The 20,768-nt window shown below is 55.5% G+C and overlaps 1 protein-coding gene across 19 annotated transcripts in view; it reads right to left on the reverse strand.

The window, feature by feature from the left end:
* Positions 1 to 20,768, reverse strand: part of DGKZ (diacylglycerol kinase zeta) — a 40,616-nt gene that overhangs the window by 9,510 nt on the left and 10,338 nt on the right. For 5 of the 19 annotated variants that reach the window (XM_031459704.2, XM_064492406.1, XM_031459715.2 and 2 more), the window contains exons 2-5: positions 2,342 to 2,450; positions 1,921 to 2,016; positions 1,583 to 1,660; positions 355 to 411 (exon numbers count right to left, since the gene is read on the reverse strand). In XM_031459704.2, coding sequence (XP_031315564.1) covers positions 355 to 411; positions 1,583 to 1,660; positions 1,921 to 2,016; positions 2,342 to 2,450 — 340 coding nt within the window. The other 14 variants (XM_031459701.2, XM_031459698.2, XM_064492403.1 and 11 more) reach the window with 12 other exon arrangements.

Genomic DNA, 20,768 nt, shown 5'->3' on the forward strand with positions numbered 1-20,768 from the left:
TTGAGTATGGCCTGAACCCCTCAATATAGCAACAGTGAGGATGGCACTGCGGGAAGCTCTCTGCAGTCCTACATGTAAGTGAGAAGGGCCTGAAGACTTCTCTTCATGGCCTGGAGGGAGGGGCTCAGGCTCTGAGGAAAGACAGAGAGAGCTAGCAGGTACAAAGGCCATTGGTGCCCCACCTCTCTGCAGGCAGGGCAGGCCAGGCCTGCCCCTTTGAGAGCCTCAGAGTCTCAGCCTGTACCCTGGGCCCCAGAGCAGTCTAGAAGGAGCTGACCCCCTGGTGGCACTCTGAAGACACTGCAGAGAGGTCCACTCAGGATAACTGGGGCCCTGACTATCCTGGGCACTTACCTCACGGATATTCCTGGAGCCTGATTCACGGAAGGATGGCTTACAGCGGAAATTTATCTGTGAAACATTGCAACAATCACCAAAACATCAGAACTCCCTTTGTGGGGTCAGGCGTTTGGCCACCCACTCCAGGAAAAGGTCATTCAGAGTCATCCTCACAAGGTAAGGAAAGCCACCAATCATTCTGGGAGCCCTGAGAATGTGAGACACCTGTACTGAGAAGCTCTCTGGCACCCCTGCGCCTCTCCAGAAGGAACCTTTCCTTCCCCTGCCCAGTCTTCTGGGATGAGGGAGACCACAAGTTCTGTATCTATCTCCCCGACTAAATTGGCACCAAGGTTTACCCCTCCTATACTTTTCCTCACCCTTCAGCACTTCCAACTTAGGTTGTACAGGCAGCCCACTCCTTGCTTGCTGACTGGTTCCTGGAGATCTTAGCTCATTTGTGGAATCCTGGTTTGATTTTCACCTTAGCAGATGGTGCTGGGTCTCAAGTGCCTGGGGCTACATTTGTTTTTCTTTTTCTAACTGCTCCAGCCTTAGCAAAATTGGCGGGAAATCTCACCCTACAGTCAGGGAGTGGGGGAAGCAGTCCATGTTAGCCCTGTTCTTGCCATTCCTAGGCCTATGGGATTTCTCTTACGCTGGTCTGGGTTTCCGCTGCCTGGAGAACCCTAAGGGCCATGGCAGCCCTCCCACCCTCTGCCTGGAACCCCCTGCCCAGCATTCCTTCTACCTCCCTCTCTAGAAGCTAAGGGCCCAGACGTGCCCCCAGCTGCACACATGCTGTGGACAATGGTCCTTGGGGTATGGTCTCTACAGTGGCAGTCTGTAGGGGACAGAGCTTGGCTTCAGGGCTACACAGGACCGGCCTAGACACAGCTGAGTTAAGAAGCTTCCGCAAGGCAATGGTCCCTTCTAAGTGTTAGTTTGGGAACTGACAAAATTATGTCTTGGCCATCATTCATTACTTCATCTTGTAGAGTATTAGTTAATGAGTCCTACTCTGTGCTAGGCTTGTTCTGAGCAGTGCGGACACAGCAGCAAATAAAAGGGGGGGAGCCAGGCTGCAAATGCAGGCCTTTTGGTTCCAGGGTCCTTGGTTCTTCACCGCCCTGCACAGTAGGGCCCCCTGGTAGGCGATGTCTGTGTGACATGAGTGTACATGTACAGGTAACTTGTGTGTACTCAGAGGGGAGGGACAGGAAAGCCTAAGAACCATACTCACCTTCTCCAGCTGTTCAATGCAGGGAGTGTGCACCACAATCTTGCAGGCGGCACACTTTCTCCGGGACACTGATTTCTGCTGCAGAAAAGAGAGGGCTCCTGAGGCACTAGGTAACTCCATCCAGGATGCTGCCTCACGGCAGGCAGAGAAATCCTGGCACCTGCCCCAGCAAAGCTGCCCTCTATATGCAGGGAAGCCCCAGCCCTGGCATCAGGACACAGCCCCCATTCCTCTCGCCATCCTTGGGCAGCCCACAGCAGGGGCACTCAAGCCGGCATACACGCTTCTAGACCCGGGTCCACCACCAGGGGGCAGCGTGCCACCCCGAGCTCACTCACCAGCATCTTAGCAACACAGTATTGCTCTCCAACATAGCAGAAGTCCCCCGACACGTTGGTCTCAAACCATATATGCTCCCCATACGTTGCCGACTCCTAAACCATGGGAGGAGCATGCTCAGTTCACGTCTGCTGCCCAGACCACCAGTCCACCCCTGCCCTGCCCCACCAACCCTCCCTCTCCCAAGACAGATCTGCTCCAGCCACCACAATCTACTTTGCTCCATCCTGTTTTCCCCACTGTCCCTTTGCTTTAAGGACTGGCTCAACCGTGGCCACCCCAGAAAGTCTGGCCTGACCCCAAAGGTCCCACAGGCCTCTTGCAGCTGCCCACAGTACCTCCAACCCCGGCAGTTCCTGTGGCCCTGAGCCTGGTGCAGGGCTGGTCCCCATCTACCCCTCCCAGCTCCGGGCCACTCACGCTCCAGTCCACAGTGCTCCGGATCTGCCGCTCAGGCTCACTGCACGGGGCCCCAGGAGCAGGAGGAGGCGGTGCCAGGTGCTGGAGGCCCGACTTGGTGATGGCTTTCCTACAGAAAAGGAGAACGCTGAGGCTGGCTGAGCACTTGGCGACTCTGCTTCCTTCCTCTCACCTGGGATCTCTGCCCTCATTGTGACCTCAACTCCAGGCCAAGACAGGGAGGGCAACAGGGAGGGTAGAGGACGCCCCATGGAGCCCAAGACTCTGAAAGATCCCCAAGGAGACTGAGCCTTCCTCACAGCCCTTCTACGGTGCACGGGCTTCAGACCATGGCCCAGAGCCACTAATGAGCCAGGGGCCCTCACGGCAGCCCTCCAGAGGTCACACCACTCGCCCTGCTGGCCGCAGCTATACCTACACAAGCAGGGCACTCCAGGTCTGGGGTCCGGCTGACTTGCGGCGCAGGGCTACCTGGCGCCTGCGGGACAGTGGGCGCATGTGGGCAGGCATCCCGGGACCAGCTGTGGAACCCGAGGCTCTTCGGCTCCCAGGGAAGGGGTGTTGGCCTGAGGGCCGCTGCTGGCTGAGGCGCCGGTAGTAACCGTGCAGGCCCCAGAGGGCGTGGTCGTACACCACATCGGCGGGCAGCAGGTGGGAGGATGCCTGGCGCCGGCGCCAGCGGGGAACAGGCAGCAGGGGCAGGGCGCCCTGATGCGAGGGTGGCCCTGGTCCCTTGGTGCCTGGCCAGGCAGCGCTCAGTGACGCAACTGTCACCTCCTCCTCCTGGACCCCCTCCTCCTCCTCATCATCGTCCATGCCCACGAGCCCGGCCAACAGCAGGGGTGCGCCCAGAAGCTGGGCCTGGACAGTGGCAGGCTGTGGGGTGGGCACCTCATCCACGGTGAAGCGGGGGTTGCAGGCGGGGGGTGCGGTGCTGGAGCGCCGGCGGCTGGAGCGTGGGGCCCCCACGCCACAGCTCAGGAGACAGCCCTGGAGCTGTGCACTGGAGCGGCGCCGCTGCACCAGCGAGGAGGAGGCCTGCCCGGCGGGCGAGCGACGCCGGGCCTTGCCCGTGGGCAGCCCCACGCCACTGGGCCGCCGCTGCCCCTCTCCAGGGCCTGGCGCCTTCCGCTGGAAGCGTCTCCTAAAGAAGGTCTCCATGGCAGGGGCAGGCAGGTCGCTGTTGGGCACAGAGACCGGGAGCATCAGGAGCTGGGTCAGGCCAGGGCCTGTCCTGTGCCCAGAAGCCCAATCACAGCCTCTGCCCTCTGAGCAGAGAAGGGACACTTAGGAGGAAAGGGAGTGGTACGTGGCCTCTGATCTATGTAAATGGGGTGTTGGGGCTACCAGAGGATCCAGCAGGGAGCCCACAGCCACTGCTGTTGGATGCATTAGCGCTCTCCCTGGTTCCGCCCCATGCTGCCCCAGGAGTACAGCTACCCATTTGCCTCCCTCAGTCCAGGCACCATGATCCATAAAGCTCTGGCCTAAAGGACTTCAACTCCCTTGACTGAAGCTGATGGAAAAGAAAAAGGAAGCTGGAAGCCTGCAGTCAGCCTAGATAGACTGAAGGGCTGAGGGCAAGGCTTTTTCTCTTGTTGGGCCTTTATTTTGCCACCAACACAGAGTAGGTTAGGCTTACTTGTCCCCTCCAGGGACATGGCACGAACCAAGCCATGGTAAGAAAATGAGGCTCTCTGAAGAAAAGTTCAGTCCTGATACGACCCCCAGACTCTCAGCCTCAGTATTGGGGTCAGAAATGGAGAGGATCTGACATCTGCCTTAGGGATGGAAGGCCCCTGGGAAGCAAGGCCCCCGAGAGCTGGAGAGGCAGCTGTACAGTGCGGGAAGCCACCGGAGGGACTTGGTGTGGGAAGCCGCAAGGGACCTGAGCCAAGAGAGAGCCTTTGGGTTCTGGGTGTGTGCGTGCTCTGTCTCTGAAGGGCTAATGGTAGGAACTTTTCTGGTCTCATCCTTCTGAAGAGGCACAGTGCAGACATTTGTGTGTAAAAGTGCTGGGCGATGTCTGAAAACCTTTCCAGCTCTGCCACTGAGGGAGTCTGCAAACTGCAACTGGACCAGGGAGCCAATGCTAGAAACTTGAATGCTCAGAATTCCGGACACTGAGCTGTCCAGAGCACCCTCCTGCAGAAGCCTTGGGGACAGTTCTTGCTCAAGCTACCCACCTTGACCTGGTTTGAACATGGGCTCCACTTTCTTTGCCAGCTCACCCAGCCCACTGCCCCTTCTGCACAGTGGCCCTCACCTCTTCCTCATAGTGGGGGAAGGGCAGGGAGCCTGGCACGCTTCTGGGGGGCAATGTCTCCAGAGTGCCCAGGGCCACCTGTGTCCCGCCATCAAGTACTCTCTTGGGTCCTGGCAGCCACCAGGAGGTCTGAGCCATGGCCAAGGGACATCTGCCTGGGGCTGAAGAGAGAAATACTGCTGCAGAGGGCCTCTCACAGAAGTTAGGCCTGGAGGATTGAAACCCTGGATAAATGGTGGGAGATGATGGGCTTGAGGAATCAGGCCTGGGCTGCAAGTCCAGCACCTACTCCTCCCACCCGCAATCCCCATGCTTGATTTGCTACTGCCCTGTGGGTCAGGCAGGCCGGGGCCCTGGATGGGAGGGAGGGTACTGAGAAGGAGGCAGATGGGGGCCAAGGTGTGTGAGCTCCTGTGACCAGTGAGTGGTGAAGGCAGTGTTTGGGCCTGCCTGCTCTGGGCCTCTGCCTTACAGTCCCCAGCCTTTGCAGGTGACAGGGAGAAGGGCAGGAGAGCTCTTGGCTTCCTCCTAAAATCAATACCTTCACAGCTAACTTTTACTGAGTGCCCACACGCATCAGGTACTGTACTAAGCCCTTTACAAACACATGTACCATTTTATAAACCTCAACATCCTAAAGAATACTGTATCATGTCCCCGTCTTGATGGGAAACTGAGGCACAAGGAGGTCACCTGCCCAAAGTGCACAGCTAGTTGGTGTGGAGCCAGTGCTGGAACTCACCTCCACCTGAGGGCAAAGCCTGTGCTCAGAGATGTGGCGGAGAGAAGGGTCCTGTGTCTTGGGTTTATGGTGGGGTGGGGGAGGGAAGGGAGCCATCGTGAGAACAGTAATGGTCCCATTCACTGAACACCTACTATAAGACAGGCCCTGGGCCAAGTGCTTTCCTTTATCATCTCGTTTGAGCCCTTCTGCCACCCTTGAGGTGAGCAGATCAATGGCTCCATTACAGAGAAGAGGAAACTGAGGCTTGACTGAAAACTGAGGTGCAGTAACAGGCTCTAAGGTCACACAGCTGGTCAGCGGCAGAACTTGGACCTGAACCCAGGTCTGCTGACGTGGGGTCCACTCTGCACCTAGGAAGAGGAGCCCGAAGGCCCAGCTGCCCCCTGCTGCCAGAGCACAGGCTTGCCAGCATTCCCCCAGGGTGTCAGCTTTCCCCACCCGCCTGGTCAGGCTGCCCCGTGACAGCTGCCCAGCCTGGAGATTAGTCACCCGAACACACCACCTGATGCTAGTGTCACCCAGAAAACAAAAGGCCACAGTCAGTGGGGGGAGGGGTGGCAGGCGCTCTGCGGTGGCGGTGAGGGGTGACCCTGCCCGCTGCCCCAGACCCAGGCTGACAAGAGGGGCTGGGAGGAGGAGGTTGCCTGCCCACCACCTCCCCACACAGTGCTCCCTGGCGCTCTGGCCCACATGCTGCCCACAGGTGTCCTCAGCTGCCTGAAGCTGCGGTCACTACAAGGGGGAGCAAGGCAGGCTGGTGCTGTGTGACCGTTGCAAAGCAGTCCCCTCATGGGTCTCAGTTTCCTTGTTTGTCCAAGGAGGTTGTCAGACTGGCTGATTTGACATTTTATGACAAGCTCTCCTTTAAGGCACCCACGCCTCTATACTCCCAGCACTCCCTGCCCCCAGGCCCGAGGCTTCCTGTTCCTCTGGTCTCCATAGAAACCCCTGTCCTCTGGTCAGCAGCTGCCTGACTCCTGACTTCCTACGTCTGCCGAGGCTTCTTCTGAGTCGGGTCAGAAGCCAGGCCTGATCTCAGGCCTGTCCCAGCCTTTCCTCCGCCTGCTCTGAAGCCTCTTCCCACAGCACAGGCCTGAGCGGCAGCTTCCTCTCACCTCATGCTCTGTCACCTTCCACTCCCCACACAGTACATGTAAAGGTCACCGGAGGAGGCCCTACAGGGTTCTGACACCAACAGCAGAGAAAAACAGCTGCCCCACAGCCTCCTGGTGGGGAACCTGGGGGAAGCCTGTCACACCCAAAGAGGATAGTGGGGAAAGGACTCATGGGCCCCATCAACATCCGGTAGGCTGCAGGGAGCCTGGGGAGGACAGAGGATGCCACACAGAGACATGCACGGTGCTGTCTGGCTTGCACCCTTGATGAACAGCAACGAGTGCGGCTGCGGGCGGCCGAGCTGAGGCAGCTGCCGGGGGTGAGTGGACATGAGTGTCCCAGCTTCAACAGCTGTTGGCTAGAAAGGCTGGGACTCCTGGCCTCCCAGCCCAAATTGTCTCATCCCCTATGTTCATTTCAGTGGAAGAGCCCATGGGCTTTGGAATCCTATGTCTACCACTGCTTTCCTGGACTGACCAACAAACTTTTCTGAGTCTCAATTTTCTCATCTGCAAAATGGGCATGATACTACATAGTTTAGAAGGTTTAATCTAAGGGAGATTCAGATGAGATGATGGTATAAAGTACCTGACAATGCCCAGCATTGAGAAGGGACATGGCAGGGCCTATACCCACAGCAGACATCAGGGTGTGTGGATCATGCCACCCCCTGGGGTTTGTCTCTGCCTACAGTGGGGGTGGGAATCCAGAAAGGGAAGCAGAAGTACCCAGGATGGCCACCACCCACCACACGAGGAACAGAGCCTGGCAGAAGGAGCCACCTGGGTATCTGCTCATGCTGTTGACAAATGCCTGCTGCCCCTGGCACCAGGCCTGGTCCCTAGGGACTCCTCTGCCACTAGAGGCCACCCTGTGGGATTCAGCCAGAGTGCACATTCTACGCTGTGTGCAGGGCCCCACATGCCCCTCTTCCTGGTGAAGGCTGGGAATGGTGTGTGGTGGCCACACTTGCAGCAGCCCCAGAGCTGGGGCCTGGAGCAGCTTCCCTAGGGGACGGCTGATCAGAGCCACCTCTGGCTGCTTTGCTCCCACAGCCCTGAGGTTGCAGGGAAGGAGGCGGGGGGCCTGCCTGGGGGCCTGCAAAGCAGGGTTTCCAGGTCTTTACTCACTAAAGGGATCCTGCCCAAATCAAACCAAACCAAGCCAAACCAAAATGCACACTGAGGAACAGGGGGGCCTGGATGCAAGGTGAAGGAGGCAACTGGGCCAGTAATGTTTACCTCAACAGCGGCTGCCCTGGCTCAGGGACAGGAGCTTAGCCTACCCTTTCCCATTCCCTTTCCATCAGCTTCAGGAGCCTTGACTGGGGATGGTGGTGCCTAGGCCCACCCGGATCCACCCAGACCCAGACCCACCCAGACAGATCCAGAAGAGGAGGGAGCAGAAGGCAAGGAAGGGTTGAGGGGAGCCCCTTTGACCTGATCAGGAAGGCAGGGCGGCGGGCAGGAGGTGGGGGAGCCGGTGGGGGCCAGGGTCCCTGCTGGCAGGCAAGCCGGGCTCTGGCTCCAGCTCCAGCTCCAGCTCCAGGCTGCCGGCCTCCGGCTGAGCAAGTCCTAGTTTGGAGAGCGAGCTGCTGTGGCTGCTCCTCTGCCCCCTCCCCCTCGCCACCCTCCTCCCCCAGCCTGAGACAGCCGTTATGAAAATAACCCGATTGGTAACCGACTGCACTTCCTCTCCCAGCAGTGCAGCAGGCGGCGGTGGGCGGGCGGGCACACACGCGCCTTGCCTCCTGGCTTCTCTTCCCAAAGTCCCCAGAGCCAGGCTGAGCAACAGCCAAGTAGCCTCCCGTCTACCTGGCACCCGTCTCAGCGCAGCCCCTGCCTCAGCTTCGGGGGCGGGGGGGAGTGGGGGTCACCCACTGGTCAGGTTTTCTGGGGTCTGAGGAAAGCATCTGAGACAGCTAAGCATTGGCTCCAGACAGGATAACCACAAAAATAAATATCTGTGGAGTGTTTCTCAACTTACAAAGTACTTTTTCACAAGCACTATCAGATACGAGGCTTATAATTCCCCAGTACAAGTGGCATTTCGGTCCCAGCTGAACCACCAGGGTACCTGAGGCTGGTGGAGGCCTGGGATTTCCCATAGCTCAGAAGTGGCTGGGCTGGGCCTCTCAGTCCTGCTAAGGGGGCCTGAAAGATCCAGGAGAGGCCAGCTCATGTCACACTCACGCCACCCAGAATGCTACCTCAGTCTACCCTCCTTGCCCCTGGGGTCTAGAGTGGCAGTTCTCAAACTTCTCGGTCCCAGGACCCCTATACATTCTTAAAAATTATTGAAGATCCCCAAATGGTTTCATTTATGGGGGTTATAGCTATTAATATTTACCATATTAGAAATTAATACTGAGTAATGGTTAAAATACTATTTGTTAATTTAAAAACAATAAGCCCATGACCTGTTAATATAAATAACATACTTTTATGAAAAATTCACTGTATCTTCTAAAACAAAAAAAAATTAGCAGGAAGAGTGACGTTTTAAATTTTTGCAAACCTCTAATGTCTAGTTTAACAGAAGACAAACTGGATACTAATACCTGCCTCTGTGGTCAATCTGTTGTGATATGTTGTTTTGGTTGAAGTATATGAAGAAAATTCTGCCTCACACTGACATGTAGTTAGAAAAGGAAGGAGCATTTTACTAGCCTTTTCAGGCAATTATAGATATTATTCTCTGCTACTACACCAAAATATGACAAGAAGCAGTTTCTCAAAGGTCAGCAGCTACATGGGATCTGAAACGATATCAATGAACTTTTCACTGGTCTGTCTTGCACTTTGAATTTTGAAACATCAAACATTGGTCATTCGAAAATATTGGTTTACCGAGTTAGGCAGATCTCTGGATACTGGATACAAAGTTTCCAAAATTCTGATTTTCACTCAAAAGCTCAAATTTTATCAGTAGCAACAAATATTGATACTGCTTTTGAAGTGATAAGCTAACTTCATTCATTTTTGAGAAAATGTCTGCCAAATACCTAAGTCTGAAGGGTTTTTGTCTGTCAGGTATTCTTTCAAGTCAAAATGGTGTTCCTTTAAAAAAGGGACAAATAGAGCTTGCAACTCAGTCACAAAAGTGCTTTTCAAGACAACCATCATAGTTCAGTTTGCAGCAAAAGTGCCTTATGTAAATTTCACATTTCTTCACACAGGCTATTTAAAAAGACATATACTCAAGGATCTAGGCTTTATAAAATTAATATATTTACGGTATTTTTTGTTGTTGTGAGTGGGGGGTGAAGAATACAATGGCTACGTGTCTATGTTGGGGCTACTGCCTTGGTCTGTGCCAAGATTCTGGCAGCTTCCCTTTACATTGCTGTCACACCATTAGTACAAACACTAACACAGTGAAAGGTGCACAAACCGGGGCAGCACTGAAAGCATTATTATGAAAATCGTTTTGACCTCACCAATCCCCTGTAAGGGTCAGGGGCACCCCCAAGACCACACTGTGGGAACTCCTGATTTGAACGAATTCTACAGCCTCCTGCCCAGCAAATGTGACACTAACTTGGCCTCCTCCATCTTGACACAACCCTGGGTTCTAACCAAGGCAACCTATTCTCTGTCTGCTAATCTGGCTGAGCCCAAGCTCACTGCTGTGTCCTTGCACATGTCATGTCTCCTGCCTGGAATACTGGCCTCCTTCCCCACCTCATATCAAAATCCCACCTGCTCACAGCTGCCCAGCCAAGAGTACATCACTCCCACTGATGACACCACACCACCCATCTGGCTCCTCAGCCAGGGGACTCTTGGGAAGTCCCGATTCTCTCAAATCCATATGCCTTGTTCCTCCTACCCACCAGACTATAAGCTCCTGGGGGGCCAGGGGCCTGGTCTAGAGCATCCAGGCATGCCCAGCATGGTGTCTGGCAGTGAGTCTGGTGTTTACCACTGATCAGCTCAGGAGGACGGGACAGGGAATTCCATGGGGGAGGGGCCAGAGCCATAAGGGAAGAGAAGGGCTTCCTCCACCTTGGGTACCGCACCTGAGGGCTGACCACAAGGCCCAGGCTACTTCTTTTTGTTGGGCACAAAGGGGTGGCAGCTGGCTTTGTTTTAGCAGAGACCTTGCTTCCTCTTCTCTCCAGAGGACCCAGAGTGACAGCTGAGGCCCCTTTCTGGGCTGGGTGCCACTGCCAACTCTGCACTCTCCACAGCTTTCCTTATGAAACCTGGCAACAGGGTTTGGCCACATGAAGTCACAAGGTGGGGGTGTGGGCAAGGAGGGTAGAGGAGAGGCTGCCTCAGGTGCCTGGGGGCCCAGCCAGGACCCCAGCTCCAAGTTCCATGCTGAAACTCCCCCCACCCCAGTCTCTCTCTCCTTCACATCGTGAGTCCCCGTCCCAGGGCCCGGTTCCTGGGAGGCCCTGAAGAAATGTGTGTGGAATTAATGACTGACTGACTCATTTCTTCAGAGCCTCCCCTCCAAGCTATCCTCCCACTGCCACTAGAATTCATTCTAAAGTGCCCACTGACCCTGGATTGGCTCTACTGTTAACGGAGCAGAATGTAAAGACCTGGGCCTGCCAGTCAACAGTCTCAGCCTCCTCTCCCATCCCTCTTTCATACTTTTTACATTTTATTGAAAAATATATAGCCCACTCTGTGCCAGACACTGTTCTAGCATTTTACAATATTAACATACTGAATTTCATAAAAGTAATAGCATTATTATCCCTATTTTACAGACGAGGAAACTCAAGCACAGAGAGATTAAATACCTTGCCTGCCATCTCGCAGAGTCCATGCTCTCAAACCCTCACTCTACCTCCAGATGCTTCTGTCAAACAAAGCTCCACGGGTCTCTTCCTGCCTGTGCACTTGGCACCCGGCAGTCCCTCTACCTGGAGTCCCATTCTCTTCTTCTGCTCAGTGAACGTTCCTTCCTCTTTTTCCTCTCATTTTTTCAGAGTTGGCTCAGATATATCCGCCCTGCCAGAAAGTTCTCCCCAGCCTCCTCTCCCATGGGGTTAGCTGCTCCCACGCTCAGGCCCTCTCTTGGTTATTCTGGGCCATCAGCACTGATTTACGACTCTGTATCCCTCACCAGACTGTGCGCCCCGGGGACGATGTGTTGCTCGTAATTGCATCCCCAGGGCCCAGAAGTGCCGGAGGTGGTTTGAAGGGTGAATGGAGGGAAAAGAGAACGATCCAGGCTCAGCCTCCTGGATCACACTGAGAGACAGGAGCTGGCCAGCCCTTGAGGCCCTCCTGCCAGCACTGGGTGGACAAGTTGCTGGTTTGGGCTGATCTCTTCTGTCTCAGAGGCACACACTGAAACAGATCTCTGATGGGAATACCGGTATGTCTCCCTCTGAGTTTCCCGACACCTTGCTGGGAGGGTTACAAAGTCCCTGTTGGCCTCATGTCCCCCTTCCCTTGTGCCTCGTCCCTCTCATTGCCTTCTCCTGTGTCTGCACAGGCTCCCATTCCCCATCCGCCAGGAGCAGCATTCCCCCCACCCCCACCTCCCTCATTCAAAATTTAATGCCCCCTCTGAATCTTCTGACCAAGTTGCTCCCTCCTCCAACCCCTTGAAGATCTTCTCAGAATCAGCTGTCAACCCCCAGGGCCCTGCCCTGCCTCCCAGGCTTCACATGCTCCACACAGGGTTTTTTTTCCCTTGCCTCAAAGGCAGAAAATCTGTCTAAAATCTCTGAGAGAGGTCACAGGGGTCAAAGATCTTTTCTAAGGATTTGGACTCCAAGGTCCAGAGGTGTTTGGCCTCTGATCAGCTCTCTAAGACCTCAAGCCAAGTCTCTTACCCTGGCTGGGCCTCAACGTCCTCACCTGATTATGGGGATAACACCCAGCTTGTCTTCCTCATGGGACTACTGCAAGCTTGAAAGAGAAAGTGTTTGTTCATGGTAACCCATTCCTTGGTTTACCAAAACCTTAAAGACAGAAAATAATTCCAGAGGCCTAAAAATTAGGACCACTTTAGAGCACAACTTGGCAACAACTATCTAAGCTGAAGATACACCGCCCTGTAACCAAGCACCGGTGGACAGACACACAGGAAGCTGTGTACCAGCAGTCTCTGAAGGCTTGCCTGCAACGGCAAAAAACCTGCCACCAACCTAAATGTCCATCAACAGGAGACTGGGCAAAGAAGCCGCCAGTCACAGAAGGGAATAATAATTGGCAGTTAAAATGGGTTCACACTAGAACGCGTGTTTCAAGACGGTTAAATCTCCAAACCAATATGGAGGGAAAAACCTAAAATCAGAATATGTATGATATGCCATTTAACTCAAGTGCAAAGCCATATAAAACACTATGTGTTGCTATGAATGCACACATATGTAGGAAAAAATCTGAAACAGCCATGAGAATATAAACACCCAAATCAGGGTTGTGGCTTCTTCTGGAGAGAGAAACACGGAGGCGTCCATCTCTAAGGCAAACACGCATAGTGGTTAAGATTTGACCAAGTGAAGTGGTAGGTGTTACATTATTCTGTATACTCTACTCATGGTAAAATATTTAATGCTTTTTAAAAGATTAAAAAAAAATGACCCCCAGAGGAAGAATAGTTCTCTAGAGTTGCCCTGGGTTTTCCACGGACGGGTCTCAGCAGCAGGGAACCCCAAGCGTTCCTTAAACAGTCTCACGGTAGGAACCCCATGTCTGCAGGGCTGGAAGGAAGGTCCCCCTTGAAAGGATGCCTTTCAGAGGAGGGCTAGCAGGTGACAGGTTATGTCACTGGAGTGCCTATGTGGGTGGGGGAGCAGGAACCAGCTTGCCCCCTTTCACAACCACCCCCGCCTCAGTAAAATGTCAGCAGCAAGCTGGGGAAGGGGGTTGGGGGTGTGGAGAGACAGGCAAGCTGTTAACCTACGAGATGCTGGGGCGTGGGCGGCGCAGGCCCAGGCTCCCAGACAGCTATTTTGGCTCAGCCCTGGCAGGGGAGAGGCCTCTAAGTGGGAGCTTTGAACTGGTGTTCTGCCAGGTGCAAGGTGGGACGGAGGGAGGGGGCTGTGCCCTCCTCCCAAGCACCTCTCCCCAGGCACAGGTCACCCACTGACCCCAGGGTGATATCAGGGGCTCCTCCGAACATGTCCTTTGAGTCTTCTGCTCCTTGCACTCTGAAAGCAAGATAAAAAGGTCCCAGCCTTGCTCCTCCCCTCTAGATCCAGCCAGGGAGCCAGATGACAACCTGCTTACAACCCCGATCTCTCTACTTAAGGGTCTCCCCAGCCCAGCCTTGCTCCCTCTGAAGCTAGGATCCTGGCGGCAGTTCTCCCTTGGGGTCCAGGCACAGACCACCTCAAGGGCCTCACCTGACTCCCACACAAGACAAAAATCTCGCAATTTCAAGGAGCACTCAAACCCCTTCTTAGGCTCCATGGCAGTTTGGTGATGGGAAAACAAAAGAATGAAAGAAAAGAGTACTAGTAAGTAGGCCAGCCTGGGGTTGCAAAAAGATAACTTGGATTTGGGCTCTGGCATGAGGTGCACAATCCTGGGCCAGGCCCCTGACCTCTCTGAGCCTTGGTGTCTCATCTGTAAAATGGGAATAAAATCAACTACAAGGTTGTTGAGAGGGTTACATGAAATGGATGGATTTACAAGCTTCTGGCCACTGTTAATCACCAGAGAAAGACGAGCTGGCACACCACTCACCTGGAGGCAGGGGAGTGTAAGCAGGGGTGGGAGGGCCCATCACCTCAGCCTCTCCCTCCTCTACCTGGGCCACAGAGCCCAGGTCTCATCACACCTGCTCATGCCTCTGGTACCTCAGCCAAGGAAAAGGGCAGAAGAGGAAAGATGGCAGACTGATAGGTCAAGGGCATCTGGTCGCTGCTCTGGTCTGTTTTTTCCTACCTGAAACTTCTAAGGCTCCCACCATGACTGGAGTGCCAGGCAGGCCCTGTGCTGAGAACTGTGGGGGTGGGGAACCACATCTCAGGCCCTATGTGAGGCTGAAACCCTACAGGCATCAGAGGTCCCCACATGAAACACAGAGGAAGCAGTACAGGGGAGAAGACATGAGTGCTTGGCCCCAGCCAGAGGCGCACCTGCTAATCTGTCCCAGGAACAAGGGGAGTTGGTGAGCCTGGATGCAGGTGCAGCGTTCACGCCTTCTTACCCCCGGACTCCCCGTGCAGACTTAGAGAACTGCTCAGGTGGTGGCAGCAGCCTCCAAGGTGAGAAGCAGAGGCAGCAGAGAGGAGGGGAGGCAGAGGGCAGGTTGGAAGGTACCAAGTGAGGACTTCTCAGAAAGCAGGAAAGGCTTTGGGGTCCTGTGATGTGGAGCAGACTGACATGACCCTGGAGTCAGGGGACTGGCATTGAAGTCCCAGAAAACCCCTAGCTAGCTGTGAGACAGTGGCCCAGTCAAGGCCCCCTCACTGGGCCCCAATCTTGGCGGACTGGGAGGGAAAGGGGCTGGGCCAGGTGATGTGGAAGCTCACGCCCAGCCTGCCTTCTGCCGCCTACTGACTGGCCCCGCCCTCGCAGCTAGAGCATCAGGTAGCTCAGCAGCCCAAGGTATGCGTGGCTCCACCCACAGCAGGCTTCTGGCACAAGGGGACTAGCTGGAAAGAGACTCTCCCCCTCACTGCCCTCCCCATGGTGGTAGCTGTCGCCCCCTTGTGACACTCTAGCAATAGTGCAGGGCAGCTTCTCAGTCAGCTTCCAGACCTGGAAACTCTAGCTTTTGTCCAGGTACAGGGACCCAACCTCTGCTTCTCCTAGGGACCAGCTCAGGCTAAGCCTCAGGGCCTGTGTGCCCACTCGCCTCCCCCTCTGCTTGAGGGTGATTCGTGAATTCTGGAGAGGGCTCCAGGAAGCAGAGGAGGCTGGGCCTCCTCTTCCTGACTTCGGGCTGCCCAGGGTCAGTCAGTCCTTCCTCTGTCCCTGCCTGGAAGGACACCCACTCTCACGCTCTTTTTTGCCAAGTGAGAGTCTTGGGCAGCTCTGCATCCTGAGATTTGACCTTTTTGGAGTATGACACGGACAGAAAGATGACAAGAGCTGCCTATCCCCTCCCCTGACCTGTAAGCCAGAGACTGGGGGAAGACTGTGGGATCCTACCAGAGTTCCTGACCTGGCCGGCTTCACACTGGCACGTGGGGAGCGGGCAGGGCGAGGTGAGCCAATGCACGGCTCAGCCACTGAGGCCCCTTTTTCTTCCCCAACTGGCAGGACCCCAGGGACTCAGGCTTGTACCTGCCTCCCTTGGCCACTTGGGCCTCTCCCAGTATTCACCTGAGCAAGACAGACCTTTCAGAGAGGCACCATTTGCTCCCAGACATCCTGGCGCCACAGATGGGGCTCTCGCCTCTCAACATGAGGCATCCCTCAACAAGTCCCTTCCAGATCATTGCAAAACCAACCCCAACTGACTGGGGCTGCTTCTGCTCAGGCTGCCCGGGGGGCACACTCTGCTGTCCTGGACTTCAGGACCATACGTACTTGGCCCTGGGCAGCATCATCTCTAAATGGGACCTACTGTCTCAAACTTGTTCCACAAGTGCATTTCCTGCCCTCTGGGAGCTAATGACTTTAAGCACTAATGAAGGGCAGGGGTGGCAGAGCCAACGCTCAGGCTCCCAAGGGCTCTGCGTGCAGAGGCTCCTTCTGTGTAGATGTGTGAAGTGCCAGCTAATTTCTGATGCCTCTGGAGTGCAAAATCAGCTAATCCACAGGCTGCATGACCTGCCCAGGGTCAGGCTGCTGGGACCAGGCCAGAGGGTTAGGGAGTCCTCTCCAGGTGGGCCCTGGAAGACGAGAAGGAGGCAGAGTCAACTTTCATCCCACTTCCAACTGACCACCCCTCAGGCCAATAGAATCGAAAGGTAAAAACAGAGGAAAACCCAGATGTGCTGGTATTAGGGCAGGGCCTATACCTCCTCATCCAGGAGGGGCCGATGGTTTCCAGCAAGGATAGGCAAGGTGGAATGGAGCTGGGGAGGAGCACGGCTCAGCCGTGTGTCATACTGGGCTAAATAAAAAGGAGAGATGGCAGGCTGCTCCCCAGATTCCAAGAGAGTGAAGCCAGATGCGGGTGGCTGTGGTAGGCTTTAGGGAAAAGCCTCTTTAAGGAAGGTGCCAAAGAGGCTGCCCTTCAGAGACCATTGTACCTGGCTGGGCCAGGGATGTGGCCAAACACGCGGCCCATGTACCATCACTACCCCTTCCAAGCCCGCAGCAGAGAGCACTAATCGATTCTAGAACTCTACTACAGAGCCAAGATCTGAATGTGGAATTCTCAACACAGCTTCAGCAGCACCACCAACTTATTTGTTACCCTTGATCTTCCCTTCTAGCCACTGTCTATTCACTCAGCAGACCCCGCAGCCACAAGGCCTGAAGTATGTATGGGAAGGAGCAGGAGGCGAGCAGGACAGGGGAAACGCAGAGGGCAGATGCCCAACGAGCAGCAAGAGCCAGGCTGAGAATGAGCACCAAGCCTGGGGGAAAGACGGAGGACTGGTTTCAGCTGGGGCATGGGGAGTTTTACTTGAGACTGGCAACCAGCGAAGGTGGCAGGACCAAATAAACAGCATTAAAGGGGCAGTGCCAAGGCAGGTGCACTATTCCAAATACCTGTCCCCACTCCCTCCAGTCAAAGCAAGGGGAGGGAGGTCAGCCCTGTGGACACCTGATTCTCTGAGCTCCCAGGCCTATCAAGAGAGTCTTTCCCCCCTCATTGCCCTCTCCCTGACTCCACTGGGTTTTCCAAATACATTCACTTCTAAATGCCCCACTGCCCCAGCACAATGCAGGGAACATTCCTTATGTGCTTTCAGAGGTGCTGTTTGATTTTCTTCTCATTAAGCATCCTATCAGATCACTTATCATCCTCAGAGTAACACTTTGGTTCTCAAACTTAGTAGCACCTTAACAACACCTGGGAAACTTTATAAAATGCCCAGCCCCACCTCCAGACCTGATGAGTCAGACATGCCAAAGTTAAGATCTAGGAATCTGTATCTCCTAAAGCTCCCTAGGTCATTGTGATGTTCTGTTGAGAAGCTGGTATAGAGAAAGGGATGTGGGTTTTGGTATCAGACCGGAGTTCAAACTCTATCTCTGCCTCTCACCTGCTATGTGACTATGGGCAAACTACTCATCTTTGATCCTGTGTTCTTCTCATCTGTAAAAATGGAGACATAACATCCATCCTGCTTATTTTGGAGAATGATGTAAAGGTACTTGCCGTTCTCTTGCTTCTTATTTGTCCTCCTGACTCTGACTGAGGTTCATCCCTACATGCGCACACCTGTGCCCTTCAGAAGGGGCACAGGAACAGGTCAGAATAGCCCAATACTTGGTACCCTGTGGGCAGCGACAGGAAGCCTCTGGCGGAGCCCCTCCCTCCCCCTCACAAGCCTGTGAACACTGGAGGCTACATCCTGCAGAGCTGGGTGTAAACTGCTCCCTCTTGCAGGGCTGTGGGTGACAAAACAGAGGTATAAGAAGCTTCGCACCCTGCCCTGTTTTTTATGACATTGAAGCCTGCATGACTTCACAGGAGCCTATGGAGCTCCATCTGCCAGAGTGAGGATCCAGCTCTCTGTGCTTGGCAACAGTGCAGGTGCAAAGAGCAGGGTCCTGGTTAGGGTAAGGCAGGCAGAGGGCATAGGTCAGCTTTACAGGGACACCAACCTATACAAAAGAAAACTGCTCATGTTATTGGTGGGTGAAGTCACCTCTGGGAAGGGACAGGGCAAAGCTCGGGGGGCCAACGGCCATGAAGCCTCGACAACTAAAGAAAAGTGAGAGGGAGACCTTGGGCAGACTCCAAGTGGTCAGAGTCCAGTCTGAGTTGGCTCTGGGGTCCTGAGCTGATTGGCTGCAAGCTTCGTGGCCACTGGAGAAGGACAAGGTCAGTCAGAAAAGAGCCCAGGGAGCCAGCTGGGGGTACGCACAGGGCTCCACCTCCCCTTACCTTACACTAGGGCTGCATAGGCAGGAAGCAGCTCCTGGCCAACACCAGCGCCACGGGCTGCCTGCACTCAATCTTTCCACAGCCTCCCCCCAATTCTTCACCAAAGTCCCAGTCAAAACCGTCACAGGCACAAGATGGTGACATTTGGTGTGCTGGGGGAGGGGGCAAGATGGAACTTGAGCTAGCACAGATTCTAGACTGCAGCCCACCCCATCTCTTTCCCAGCAGGCCTGGAAGAGAGTAGGGGCAGAGATGCTCATTGCCTGGCAGAGAAGTTGCGGTCTTCCTCCTAATTAAGAGCAGTGTAAAACAGGTGACCAGCCATCCCCAACCCCAAGGAGAGGCTTAAAATGCTGAATGATTAAGTCAGTGACCAATGGTCCAGGACAGGCATGTGTTCTGACAGTAGTAACGAGGCCATGTTCTGCGGATGCTGTGCAGTGGTGGTAGGCATCCCGACCACAGAGAGGACCAGGGTGGCGACGTGACTGCCCACCTCACTGGCGCCAGTAGATTGAGAGGGCCCTGTTCCATCAGTGTCAATCAAGAAGAAGATCGTGACCAGTCATGGTGGCCCTACCTGCTGGTGCCAGGGGGTTAAGGGGATTCTGTCTCCCTGCTGGAGAGTTGGAAGCCCCCCCAGCCTCAGTATCAGAGACGAAGCGCGCTAAGCTGCCGGTGCCAGGGAATGACCCCCACTCGGTGCCAGTGCCCGGACGCTGGGGGATGACCCTCACACGAGCCAATGCCAGAACAGCTCAAATCGCCGGTGCCCCAGGAGACCCCGCTCCGTGTCAGTACCGAGGTGGCCGAGGAATGCCTCCCGACGCCAGGCGCGACATCCACCCGTGCCGCGGTGCCCACCCCGCCGCCGCCCCGCTCACCTGTGCCCGAAGAGCCGCAGCCCTGGGAAGCGCCGCTTGCTGAGACGCCGCGGAGCCTTGTCCGGCTCGGGACCGGTGTCGCGCTCGGAGCCGCTGGACGAGGCGGAAGCCGACTCGGAGTCGCTGCTCCGGGCCTCGGGACTGCCATCCCGCGGCTCCATCCGGCCCTAGCCCCGGCCGGCGCCGGGCCCGCGGGAGACGCCCATGCCGGGCCGGCGGCCGGGGCTCAGCACGCCGGCTCCGCGCCGCCCGCCGCGGCCATGGCGCGCGCTCGCTCCGCCCGCCCCGCGCCGCGCGCCCCCGCGTCCCACGCCCAGGTGCTCGGAAAGCGGCCGCCGCCGCTCCAGGAAGTGCCGCCAGCCGCGGCCGCAGGACCCCGCATAGCTGGCCGGGCCGCTGCCTGCCCGCCGCCGAGCACGCCCCCTCCGCTGCGCGGTGGCACTGGCCCGCGGCGCCCTCTGTCGGCCACCGGCCCCGCCGCAACCTACCTCGGCCGCCCGCAGGGGCGGGGCCAAGAAGGGGCGGGGTACCCTAGGCCCCGCCCACGCCCGGGCTGGTCCGCCCGGATCAGATAGACTCTCCGGCCTGACACACCCGCACTGCGCGAACCCCGACACACGCAATCATTTTTTCCCTTCCTCTTAGCCCCCTCTACCCCTACATGTACGAAACAGCCTACATGCTCACAAGTGAACAATCGCGAGGGCGGCTGTCACCACCTCCCCTCCCACATCTACAAGGAATAGACACCTCTCTCGCACACCCTGTGCCTGTCGTAGCCATTCCAATCTCCACCACTACCCCCTTGGCTCTCCCAAATCACGCCCACGGAACTAAAAGTCACACAGTGCTCCCCATACACACAGAACAAACCCGCCTCTCACACACAATTACGCTCATTTATTACTCAAACTAACACTTCCCACCCCAGCCTCTCAGACTCAGAAATTTATACCAGGACCAAAGTCACTTAGTGACCCTGGCACACACCAACAACACATTTCTCTTACAAATTCATCTTTCCACAGCCATTCAAAGCTGTTCCTCTTTGGTACACTCCTGACTCGTAGCACCTTCCCAGCACAATATCCAGCAGAACCTGTAGATAGCTTAAACTACAGGAATCACTGCACAACTCTTACACACTCAAAAATACATACACATAAGGACCATACTCTCATTCACCAACACGTATGCCCTCAGAAAACATATACATCTTTTCCTGTACACAGATATAACCCAGGCCAGCAGTTACACGTTGCCACATCCCTCTTACACACACATCACCTGCCCAGAAATACACCTTGCCGACACATACAAACACCCCCTCAAGGCCAGCAGAGGTTGTCCCCCTCTAGAGATGAGGAAAGCAATTGGATCCAGAGCAGTTGTCAGTGGTGGCACAGTCAGCACACATGCTTGGGAATCAGCAGCTTGGGGACAGCCTCTGATAGTCCCTGCAGGGCTGACAAAAGGAGGCCA

Source organism: Camelus dromedarius, chromosome 12 (assembly GCF_036321535.1).
Source record: "Camelus dromedarius isolate mCamDro1 chromosome 12, mCamDro1.pat, whole genome shotgun sequence".
NCBI classification, from domain to species: domain Eukaryota; kingdom Metazoa; phylum Chordata; class Mammalia; order Artiodactyla; family Camelidae; genus Camelus; species Camelus dromedarius.